Source organism: Pteropus medius, unplaced genomic scaffold (assembly GCF_902729225.1).
Source record: "Pteropus medius unplaced genomic scaffold, Ma_sr-lr_union100, whole genome shotgun sequence".
NCBI lineage: Eukaryota > Metazoa > Chordata > Mammalia > Chiroptera > Pteropodidae > Pteropus > Pteropus medius.
In genome coordinates, this window is record NW_024342467.1 from 7236679 (window position 1) to 7248709 (window position 12031).

A 12031-nucleotide genomic window follows, 5' to 3' on the forward strand; every position below is an offset into this window, starting at 1 on the left:
CACAAAGATTGCTTTAATATTATTTTTATGTGAAAGAAGATACAGAGGAAATGGAGTAGTCTACCAAATTTAGATTATCTACTCTGATTTTCTTCCAATTATAAGCCAGCACAGGGAACATAAAACAATCAACTTTTTCACTTGATATTAGCCAAAAGGCTGAGAAGTGATCACAATCAACTTTCTCAAAAATGCATTATTATTATTATTGGTAACTTTCCCTTATAGGTAGCATTTAAACAGCTAAATGCTACTTGTTATTTTAAACATGTCAGCATCTTACACTTTGCAACCCAGAAGTTAGAAAACTTTGTATATAAATGTCTTTTAGCATGCTTAAAATATACAATGAAGATTATTTTCATTAAGTATGATGAAAACAATGTGATAAAATGTCTCTTAAACATTAGTCACACAGTTATAATCACATGTAATATCAAGTAGACTACATAAAGTTACAGTTGGTGAAAGAATTATTAACTACGGAACTACGTTCTGATTTGGAACTGTTAAGTATTGATTAGTAAAAGAAAACTGTGATTTCTAAACAAGTGCATTAATGCTGTCCAGAAATAAAATGCAGCGTGTAAAGTAACCCTTGGGTTAAGAGTTGTTGAATTTGAGAAAAAAGAAAATGAGAAAACTGTTTGTTTTAATATTATGCTAAGACAAAAACAGAAGATTCAAATTTACTATGATTTCAGCAAACATCACTACAAAGGCGTTGCTACAAAAGCCAATCTCAATTGCAAAATGAGTAAAACACCACACATTAAATATTTTCTGTGTTTAGTATATTGAAATAAACTTACATGATCTAAGTTATAATCTTAAAACTATTTTTTAAATGCAGCTATCCACTAAAATTTGTCTATGTATTAAAAAATGAATCCAAAAATCTCCACCTGCTGAAAGGCTGAATTTAATTGATATATCTGAAAAACAAAATATCACAAGTCACTGACTTCAAGTATAACTTTTTTGATCCAGAGACTGTTCTGGCTTATATCTCGATGTGACAAAATGGATTTCTCTCATTTGAAAAAGTATTCCAGATATGGAATAAAGAAAAACGTATTTTTCACTAGGTCAAAAACTTGTTATAAGCACTACAAATGTGAATACTATAAAACTGCAAATCAAGAAAAGTTTTGTCGCATTGGAAACTTTCTATATAATGAACGCTATTGCTCTAGTATTTTAAAATGACTCATTAGTGCTACTGTAGGCAGTAAATTTATGACATAAAAATGTCACATTTTCTTCATGCTCTAGGAGTGTTTCCTTTTTGTTATAAGGCTATGGAATATAACAACTAAATAGTAATAATACCACATGATTTAGGAAAACATTTTAAATGTTACAAAATATCTGACATAACACTATGGCTGATTTGTGTAGTATTCTGTTAAAGGCTATACTTTCTATAGTAATAGAACATTTAGTCAATAAGATTTTAGATATAAATGTAGTACAGAAAACATAAGATAATGGACCTCTAAACAACTTAACTATTACAAAAAGTCTGAAGAATAACTAATATAAGTAGAAGGAAAAATAAAGCAAACAATCTCCCCTTGTACTCTGCAACTCTGGACTGAAGCTTCCATAAAACATTGATATTTTTTCCTGGAAGCATTTTATGAAATGTTATTTAATGATAAGGATGGATATATACTATAAAAGAAATGAAATGTTTATTATTTCACATTTTGCCTTGTATATATGAAACATCAATGACAGTTTATATGCTAAAAAACATGTCATTCTTAAGGCTGTATTCATATGAATTAGCTGCTAATAGCTTAATTCACTGTAAAACTCATGCTTAAAATTTTTTTTTTTACAACCACCTGAATTTATTACACTGTAGACTTTAAGAAATATCTATAAATTTTCATATATCTTAATTAGTTTTATATTTCTTTTCTAAATACAAGAGAAAAAATGATGTAAACATTTTTATTTCACAAATTTACTGCTTATCATAGCACTAACTGGTCATTTTGAAATACTAAATTTTGAGAATGAAAATAATGAAACCAATTTTTTTTATCGAATGTAACTGAAGTTGTGACCTATGCTCATTTTTAAAAATGAAAGTAAGTTTCCTTTTTAAGTTCTAACTTATAGATGCCTAATATGTGAATTTAATATTTCTTTAAAAGCTTAATTTCTTATAACACTAAAGGATGATTTGGGGGCTTCTAATATATCGTTTACTTACATATGTTAAGGCTCAGTCTTTCATATTATTTTCAAGCCATTTTAATAATTAAAATAATTATAATAGTACTTACCAAATTTATGCTTCCTGTAGGAGATCCATTAAAAGATTCTGTAGGAAGGGAAATTCATCTTAGTATATAGTAAAAACCTTTTGAAACGGTTGCTTTATCTAAGTTTCAAATACCAAGAATGAAAGTCACACAAGCCAAGACATAACAGAATAGTACAGAAAATTGTGGTATACTACTCCCAAACACTTGTTCCCTTAAGGCCCATGGTTTACAAAGCCAGGAATTTCAGTGAAAAAAAATATATATGTACATAAGTTACACACACACACACATGCACGCATTCATGTACAAGTGAGCAATTATTAAATATTTTATCCTCATAGTACCACATTAACTTGTCTCATACAATGTTAACATGAGGAAAACACTGCAGAGTGAAATCCATCAGGATATGACAGATATTTTGTTATTTCTGTCTCAATGGATTAAGAAATATTACAAATAAAATTATTCTTTAATGTGAAGAACAGGTTGATTTTTGATATAGCTATTAAGTCTATTTATCCTTGGCAGATTTGGCTCAAAAACATTAAAAGTCTAGATTCTTAAATCAATATATAACTAACAGAACAAAAGATATGTAAAACTCCATATGCAATTCCATTTGATTAAAAAGCAACTCACATTATGTTTTTAAATGAATATTAGAAAGTCAATTATACATTATTAAAATTAATGTCTTTTCCTTCAAGGTTTTATCTATATCTGAGCAAATTAAGTTACCAATTAAGATGCCCTTCTGTTAAAACCACAAATGAATAGATAGGAAAGAAATATTCATATAGTTTTAATGTTAATGTATGGTTTCTAAGCACTTAACAGATTACTTATGAATTTGGCTCTCTAAGGGGGTCTTCAAAGCAAATTTCTATGACTTTCAGAAAAAAGCAGTTGGTGTTCCTTTCCAACTTCAACAATTCTACCCAAGAACATTTCCAGATTCCTCAGATCTTTGGTCACAAAAGGTGAGCAGGAAATTTCACTTAGGATTACTCCTTAGTTAATAGCAAGGTGATAATTAAATGAATAAACAAACAGTTCTCTACTCTCTTCATTCAACTATCTGCCTCTTATTTCTGTGTTCTGCCCATCTCTTAAAATTTCCCACCAAGAACAAGTCAAATTAAAAGAAAATCATAAGTAAAACAAGGCACAGTTTAATTTCTTGATCATCAATAAGAACATGCAGTAATAGAGTTTAAAATCTATCTAGGTCCATACTTAATCAAGAATTTGATAACTGCCTATAAATATTAGAAAACTAAAAAAAAGTAGTTTGACACGGTGAGAAAAATGTGATTGAAATAAAAATTTTAAATAGAAAGCATATTTTAAATATTTTTAAAAACTGTAATACCTCATTTTCATAACAAAAAGAAAATATCTATTTTTAATATAATTTAAAGCTGAACCAACTAAAAGCAATCACAAATAAAGAGAAAGAGAAACAAGGGGAAGAGGAGAGGAGATGAGAGAGCATGCATTAGCAAGCCTTTCAACTACCTACCTATTGAAGTTTGGTTAAATAGGAATGAAATTTATTCCCCAGCAAAGAAAAACCATCAGAGGATACTATCTATCACACATGATAAGACTTGGCTCATTAATTTTAGGCTCAGTTGTGGCCTGCATCTTTTAAAAATCAGCTAAACGTTAAACACTGGATTAGACATTTATTTCAAAATGTTTGAAAAGTAGCCAAAATTTCATAATGTCTAAAATACGAAGTGTCAGGAAGCTTAATTTTAAAAGTCAGAAAGTGAATGTATAACATTTTTGATTAAACAATCGTATAAAGAAAATCATAAGCATTACTATCTGAAAATGTTGTCGTAACTGCCTAAAATCTAAACACTGACAAAGACAATACACTTAACAGCTATTTTTAATAATAATGTTTCATATTTTACCCAACATTCAATGTACTTTTTTCAAATGGTTTCAAAAAAAGGGCTAGGTAATTTCTCAGTGATAAAACATAAAAGCTCATCAATTAGGGCACTGAATATTAAAAAGCAATGTCCTAGAAAAACAAAAGATGCATATGTATGTAATTCCAAACTACAACCAATAATTCCAGTGTGAGGGGTTACTCAATGACTGATGTATAAGATAAGTATATTTTCTTCAGATCAAAATAAGTTGCAGAAAAATTTTTTAAAAATCTACTTTGTATTTTAAGTAAGAATGAGGTTTTGGGAAGTTTGAAATGGCTTGTAAGTAATTTGCTTCCATTAGTTGCATACAAAAAGACTGGCTAGAAAGATATAAATGGAAGCTAAAGGTCAATTTAGAAGACTGTGAAAGAGTTCTTCTTACACTACAGCATTAAAAGCTACTCCCAAAGAATATATTGCTCCTATCACCATTTTAAATTACATATTACTTAGAAGTTCATACAATTAGCTGATTATGATTCAATTTATCTTTTTTCACTCTGGATCATATAGCGAATACATTTTATAATACCATGAAATTTCTGAAGTAAATAAAATAACAAAAATATTTATAGTATGTCCTTTCTGGAAGTAGAGTTGCTACCGCAAATTTCGTAGTAGCTCTATCAAAGATATTTCAACAGATATTAAATGCAGATATACTACATAGTAAATTTGTAGTCCACTGAATTTTACTATTTAGATCCCATAGAAGTAGTCTTTAAAAAAAAAAAAACCTTCCTTTATTATGCAATCAAATCCAGTTAATAAAATAGTATTCCAATTTTACAAATAAATAAGCCAGAAAGAGTATTAATTTAAAAACCTAAGATATTAGATCAATAACCAATATAAAAGTTATTAAACTCTAAATGCAAACTTCTGTAACTAGATGTCTTAGGTTATTTGAAAAGTAAAATCTCACTAGTGTAGACAACGTGGAAGCAGGTAAAGAAGGGAGGCAAGGAAACTTCCAAAATAGAGGTATTTTTTAAAACAGTGCTCACTACCTAAAAGATCTACTGTATCTCCAACCCCAAGTGGTCCTGTCCATAAATCTATTCATAAGTAAATGATTATAATTAAAGTACTTTCTTAAAATATTAGTCAAGTTTTTCCCATTAACTTTTTATTTACATTGCTTATTTGCTTGGTAGAATATACCAGAAAGTTTATCAAACCCTAGATATTTAATCAAGGATTAAGTAAGTACTTCTGAATTGGATCACAGGTAAAATGGTCATTGGGCCAAAGAACCTGGAGCTCCAAGGGCTGCCTCTCACTATTCTGAGATAACTGATTATTTACTACCAATAAAACAGATATTTGTGTTTTAGTTTATAAATCATTTTCACATACGTAATTCCATTTAACTCTGACAATGACTCAGAGCTAAGATATTATGAGAGAAGAATATTATTCCAGATTTACAACTAAGAAAAATGAGGCTTAAAGAAATTAAGTTTGGGCACTGTCACACAGCTAATAAATGGTAGACCACGAGTAAAATGTAAACACTCTGACTCTTATAGACTGCTTTTCTTCACTACACCAAGCTGATATTATCTTCATTTGAAAATGAAAGATTGGAATAAATGACTGTTATAGCTTCTTCCAGTTTATACTGTACAGGATTTGGAAAAGGGTATAATTAAAGAGAGGAAAAACTATATAAATATTTTCTAACGCTTTTATAGTTGATTGTACACTCTCAGAATCCTTTACTTGTTATTCCCATTTAATCTTCTCAATAATCCTATTGTTAGTCATAAACATTACTTACAGTAAGAACATCTGGGTGACAAAACTAAAGAAAACATTCTTTTTTAAGAGTTCAAGCTTCTAAAATTATACATTCTAATCTGTTATTAAATTTTCAACATTTTATTTTAGTATAGTAATTAAACTATCATTCATTTATAGTTTTTTAAATATATTAAAATTTATATTTGGGCTTCAAGAACATATTTGGGCTTCGAGAACATCTACATCTATATCTATCTATCTATCTATATCTTTATCTATATCTATCTATATCTACACAAATGTAAAACATATGCCACCCACGTCCATATTTGGGCTTCAAGAACATTTTTTGTCTTGTCTGAAGGTCATTTTTTTTTGGTGATAAATATATGTCTCATACATATAGATATAGATATAGATATAGATGTATATATATATGAAAATGTATTATATGTACCACCTACCTCCATCACCATCATCTGAGCCTCTGAAACTAGGATCTTTTAACATATCCAGCTCAGCTAACATACGTACATAAAGTGCATTTTGTCTGAAGGAAGGATAAAATCTTTCATCTCGTAGCATCAATTCATATACCTATTGAATAAATGAAGATATTCAATCAGTAATACAGATAATGTACTGATTTACACTAATAACATTTCACCAAAAGCTAGACTGAGGTCTTGCTATAATGAATCAAAGGATTCATATTTACAGGATGTCAGCAATAAGACTAAGTCACAACTAATGACTTCTTCTGGTCCCTCCAGTACCTAAATTGCACTGAGAAGAATCCTACTGCAACGCAAGTAACAAGACAGCAGTAAACAATGTTCTAGGAAGTAGTGTTCTCTAAGAAACAAGGCCACATAAAGGCTCAAGGCATATTATTAAAATAAATTTAAGTGATGTTATTTACACATCATCAATTCATGAAAGTCTAAGACTGTATATCTGTCTCTTCAGTCAAGTTTGAATAAAACAGCCCAAAATAAGCATCCTCTTCATCTGTCAATTAAATAAACAAAACTGGACTACCGTTTTGTAATTAAGATGTATTATTACCACAACTCATCTTTTTAATTATCTTTCTTTTATAATTTGCAATACCTTTTTACAAAACTAATTACATACATATAGAAAGATACATTTCTTTTCAAGAAAGGTCTAATAATAAATGTTGTATATAATACCTTTCTTTGAATGTCATCAAAGATTTCAGGAGTTGGATCTTCATGATTCAAAGTATCTGCTAATTTTGCTACCAAATAATCATCAACAGTAACTCTTGGAGATGCCTAATAAACAGAAAAATAATAGTAGTAATGATCTTTGGAATTTTTAAACACAAGTTAAGCCTTGTTAGATGGAGAGTTAAATAATGGAATCGTATTATTGAAAGTAAATGGCAGAAAATCTTTCCTTTTTAAACAATGCTTTGATGTTTAAGAAGGCTGAAACCAGCTAAAACCTTCTTGTCATCATCTACTATATGGTATACTGGTAGACAAACATTTACTCAATATGCAAAATGGAGATACTACTGCATAAGGTTATTATAAAGAATAAAAGGCACATAAGCACAATGTCTGGCACACAGGAAATGCTGTCAGTTAGAATTAGTTTTATGCATTCAGCAGTTGTGGATTGTGTATTTAACATAATAGCTAAAAGAAAAAGCCATATTTGTTACTTATCATTTAACATCAGAAACGATTGTTTTGAATGGCTTTTAAAAAGACTATGCTTATCCTAAATCTGGTTTTATAACACTGCAGCGAAGTTCCAGTGTGATATGAGAAGGAAAAATCTGAAAATTTCATCTTTCCAATAACTTCCAAAATTTGATATTCAAAGTGAAAAATTATTTTACTGAAAGAAAAAAAAGACTGAAAAGCTAGCAAAATGGCCATCTTTAGTAAGTCAACTTCTGAATTTTCCGAAAGCTCTGGAAAGTAAAGAAGTGATAAGGATGGTAACTCTTAGAGAAACTAGCAAAAGAATGCATTATTTAAAATTACTCCATGCTATCCAGTATCTAAGAAACAGAATAAATCAAGAAAAGAAAAAAAAAAAAAAAAAGGAAGTAAACAGCAGGATATAAATGTGTATAAAAGAGTTACGGAACTTCTAATGCTCCCTTGTTAATTCAACATCCTTGTTAGTAAACCCAAGTAAGTTGTGTAGTGGTTTTGTTTTGGAGGGGGAAAGGGTACTTATTTGTTGTTTGTGTAGAGCAGGGTATGGTATGTGGTTTATGTGTATGTTTTCCCCTGAAAAAGTAACAGAAGAGCTAAACAACTCCAAGTATATCACAAAGATTAAGAGAAGACGATGTTAGTTGGTTTTGTCCTTTCTTTTACCCTCTAAGCTCACTAAACTCAATTTCTAATAAGAAGAGGCAAATTTGAAAATAACATTTTATATGTATTTAGTTTAATTTTTCTTATGAACTCAAGTGCACAAATTTGTATTAAGCCTCCCTGGTATAGGGCAACCAAGGCATTTGAAGCACTATCATGGGTCACAACTAACCAGAATTCCATACTCAAAAAAAGTAATATAAAAGAAATGTTTACATACATTTTTGTATTTTCACGTAAAAATACAAAAATGGGTGCATTTTTGTATTTTCACATAAAAATACAAAAATGGGTGTTTTTCCTAAATTATGTATTAATTTGTGTCCTTCACTTTTCTATTAGACAAATGTGGTTATTTAAACAAAACAATAGGACTAGTTAACAGTGGCAATTAGTAATTAATAGGACTAAATAAACAACTAATATGTTTGAGAAAAATATAATAATGTATTTATGTTTCTCTCCTCTTATGCAGAAATTTCACTTTTTAAAACTCTTTATTAGATATTTAAATATTATAGACTAACTACTGTGTAGTTCTAAAATACATAAGTGTAAGACTTTTAAAATTAGACATATAAGAGAACAGATATTATCATGTTTAATAAAAAACAACTACATTTCTTTTAAATATCCCATAACCCAATGGGATATTTTTACTTTGTGTGTTTCCTTTTTTAATAAAATTTTCTGATCTGCCTGAAGCCTTTAAAACATCCTTTTCTTTTACACAGCAGTATAACTGAGTACAGTCAAATGTAAAATTCATTTTGACTTTCAGCTCTGCTCTTAAGTCTACTTATTTCTCTTACCAATGTGATGACATCAAGTTAAATATTCTTCAATAAAAATCATTTAGGCACAGAACGATGGAATCTTTATTATGAAAAACAGCAGGTTTTTAGAGCTTAAGGATTTGTTTCCAGCTCTTCAAAAAATGTCCACCTCCTTTGTATCTACAGGCTTGTTTGAGAGACCGGCTTTGTCACTCAGGTCCTTTGCATTTGTGAATTCATCATATAAGCTAACCATTTCTAAAATGCCCATTTTAAAATACTTCAAAACATAATGAAAGTCATCATAAGTTAAACTTCTCCTTCTCAAGAAAAATGATTTTAAAACACACAGATCCTTTAAATTTGAGAAGACTGAAGGTAGATTCTAAATAAATTAGTTTTAGTAAATAAACAGAAAATCCTATTTAAGCTGGCTGTCACTTTCTGGTGATATTTTTTTGAGTTCTCAATAGTCTGATTTCCAAAATCTAAGTCATTTTTTTTTTTTTATTGTATGAGTTTTTGTTATAGCCTACATGTAAACATCTCAGGTCCATCTATCTTTTTTAAGACTCCCTTTAGCCTCTTCAAAGATCATTCAACAGTTTTGGAGAAAAAGCATATAAATTTCTGTTTACTGTAATTTTCACCACACTCATTCTTAATGTATTTTCAAATTAAAGAAGGATATTATTCTTGTCCCATTCTTTGAAAATATGATTTTACTGCAGGCCAACATTTTAGCATCTTTTTTATGACTGGCAACAATGATACCTATCTGGAAGGCAAATGTTTATGAAATTATCTCCTCACGTTTTTATAATCTCAAAAATCTCATTGCTTTTACATGTTTTGAAACAAAAACTAGCCAAAAATTTTTATTACAAAAACCTCACTATCACAAGTAAGTAAATGATATCCCCTTTTAGCAGTTGTGTAGAAGGAACACATGATATTTAGCAGGTAAGATCTTTTAATTTTAATTAAATGGAATTTTTAAAAATTTACATTTGCACTGTCTGCTGAATATGCAGAGAGACGAGCAATGTTTATTTTATGTTTCTGAAGTCTATTAAAAATCTCAGAAATCAAGATATCTAAAATTCCATTTTTGTAAATTAAAGTATGTAAGAGCTATGGAAAATATACTCACATTGCTTCAATTTGATGTAACACAATATATATACTACAGAAAACATGATTGCTGGTAAGATCTGAGAGATAAAGCTCTAAACCTTAAAGGGCAAAATCATCTGTTATTAAAATATCCTCTCTTATTTACCTACAGGATATTTCAGTTGAAACCTCTGAATCACAAAATGTAACTACTCAGATTTACAAAACAATCAAGAGAAAGATAGGCCAATGTGTGTTCACTTGTGTAGTATGCCCGAGCTAGTTCAATATCCACTATTTTCAACTGATCGTTGGGGACTCTTTGGGAGATGAACTCTTTATTGATTTAAAAGTATTTGTAATATTCAGTCTCCATATATGCTTTCATACCCCTTCATCACCATGAACAATCCCAAAATATTTTTTGCACATTGTGCAGTACTGTCTATTTGGTTATTCACTCTTCCTAATCCAGTTGTATGGTTCCTTCAATCTGCCATTAAAATCACTCACTCATCTAGTCTTTTTTTTGATGTCTGGTGTTGGTATTGTAATCATTCTCATTTTCATTATCTTAACTTTTAGAAAACATAGCTACAATATTCATAATGTTAAAAATTAAACAGTCCTATCACAATACAAAGCACAGGATAGAGTGAAAGATGAACTGTTAACAGTCATGATAACAATGCATTTAAGTTGTACTCGGAGTGATACACAATGGTGGATCCATTATCATGAAGAGGAAATAATGGCTGTCAACATTAGAGGTCAAGGGAAAAACAGCAATGACTACAGAAGTGCATCATCAAAGTTATAGTCATTTGACACAAAAACATGTTGCTTTCAACCCTTATTTTTTGGAATCATAGGATGGATTTTATACTTCTTTTCAACCTTCTGCACCCACAGCTAAAATCTGGGACTTTTTAGGTCCCAAGGAAGGGTTTCCTGAGACATGCGGTATCATTGCTCAATGCTAAAAACAGATTACCTTCAAAAGAATAACAAACTCATACTGGATTTCTCAATGGAAACAATGAGAGCCAGAAAAAATGAAATGGTATCTTTATAATGCTAAAACCAACTTAATTTTCTGATTTTTCCATTATAATTGTAACCCATACTATTGGACAACAGAATTTATAATTTGTTTTAACAATTAACATGAAAAAGACTTATGATATACACTCTGAAGCATTGTCTTCAAACATCAGAAACTCTTGAATATGTGCACAAAGAAACATGAACAACAATATTCATAGCAGCAATATAACAGGAATAAAATGGAAAGAAATCAAATGCTCAAACATTATTGATAATAAATAAACTCTTACATACCTGTGCAATGAAATATTCAGTGAAAATGAACTATACCTGCATGCATCAAGATTATGGATTTCAATATAATGGGGAGGGAGCAATATAAATAGTACCATTCCATTTATATAAAGGTTAAAAACAAAGCTAAGCAATATACTGTTTAGAACACACATGTATAGCAAAACTGTATGGGAAAGGAAGTAAATACAGGAAACTTGCTTCATAGGAAGTAAGGAAACAGATAAACCTGATACATGGGGACACGTGAAGATTATGTAGGGATCTTCAAAAGTATAGTGAATATTCTATTTCTTAAGCTAGATGGGTTATATAGGTGTTTGTTATACTAATTCTTAAAATTGTTCACTATTTTAAATATATATTTCATAAGGCAAAAATGTAAGCAAGTACCCGAGTTTTTAAATAAAATTCATACTTAAAATTCAAATACAATTTTTGTGCTAGTC

The 12031-nt window shown here is 29.5% G+C and overlaps 1 protein-coding gene across 6 annotated transcripts in view; it reads right to left on the reverse strand.

Moving 5' to 3' along the window:
• Nucleotides 1-12031, reverse strand: part of SNX13 (sorting nexin 13) — a 113684-nt gene that overhangs the window by 28924 nt on the left and 72729 nt on the right. For all 6 annotated transcript variants that reach the window (XM_039862456.1, XM_039862458.1, XM_039862459.1 and 3 more), the window contains 3 exons: nucleotides 7180-7284; nucleotides 6448-6580; nucleotides 2301-2338 (listed from right to left, as the gene is read on the reverse strand). In XM_039862456.1, the coding sequence (XP_039718390.1) occupies nucleotides 2301-2338; nucleotides 6448-6580; nucleotides 7180-7284 (276 nt within the window). The remainder of the gene's footprint in view (nucleotides 1-2300; nucleotides 2339-6447; nucleotides 6581-7179; nucleotides 7285-12031) is intronic.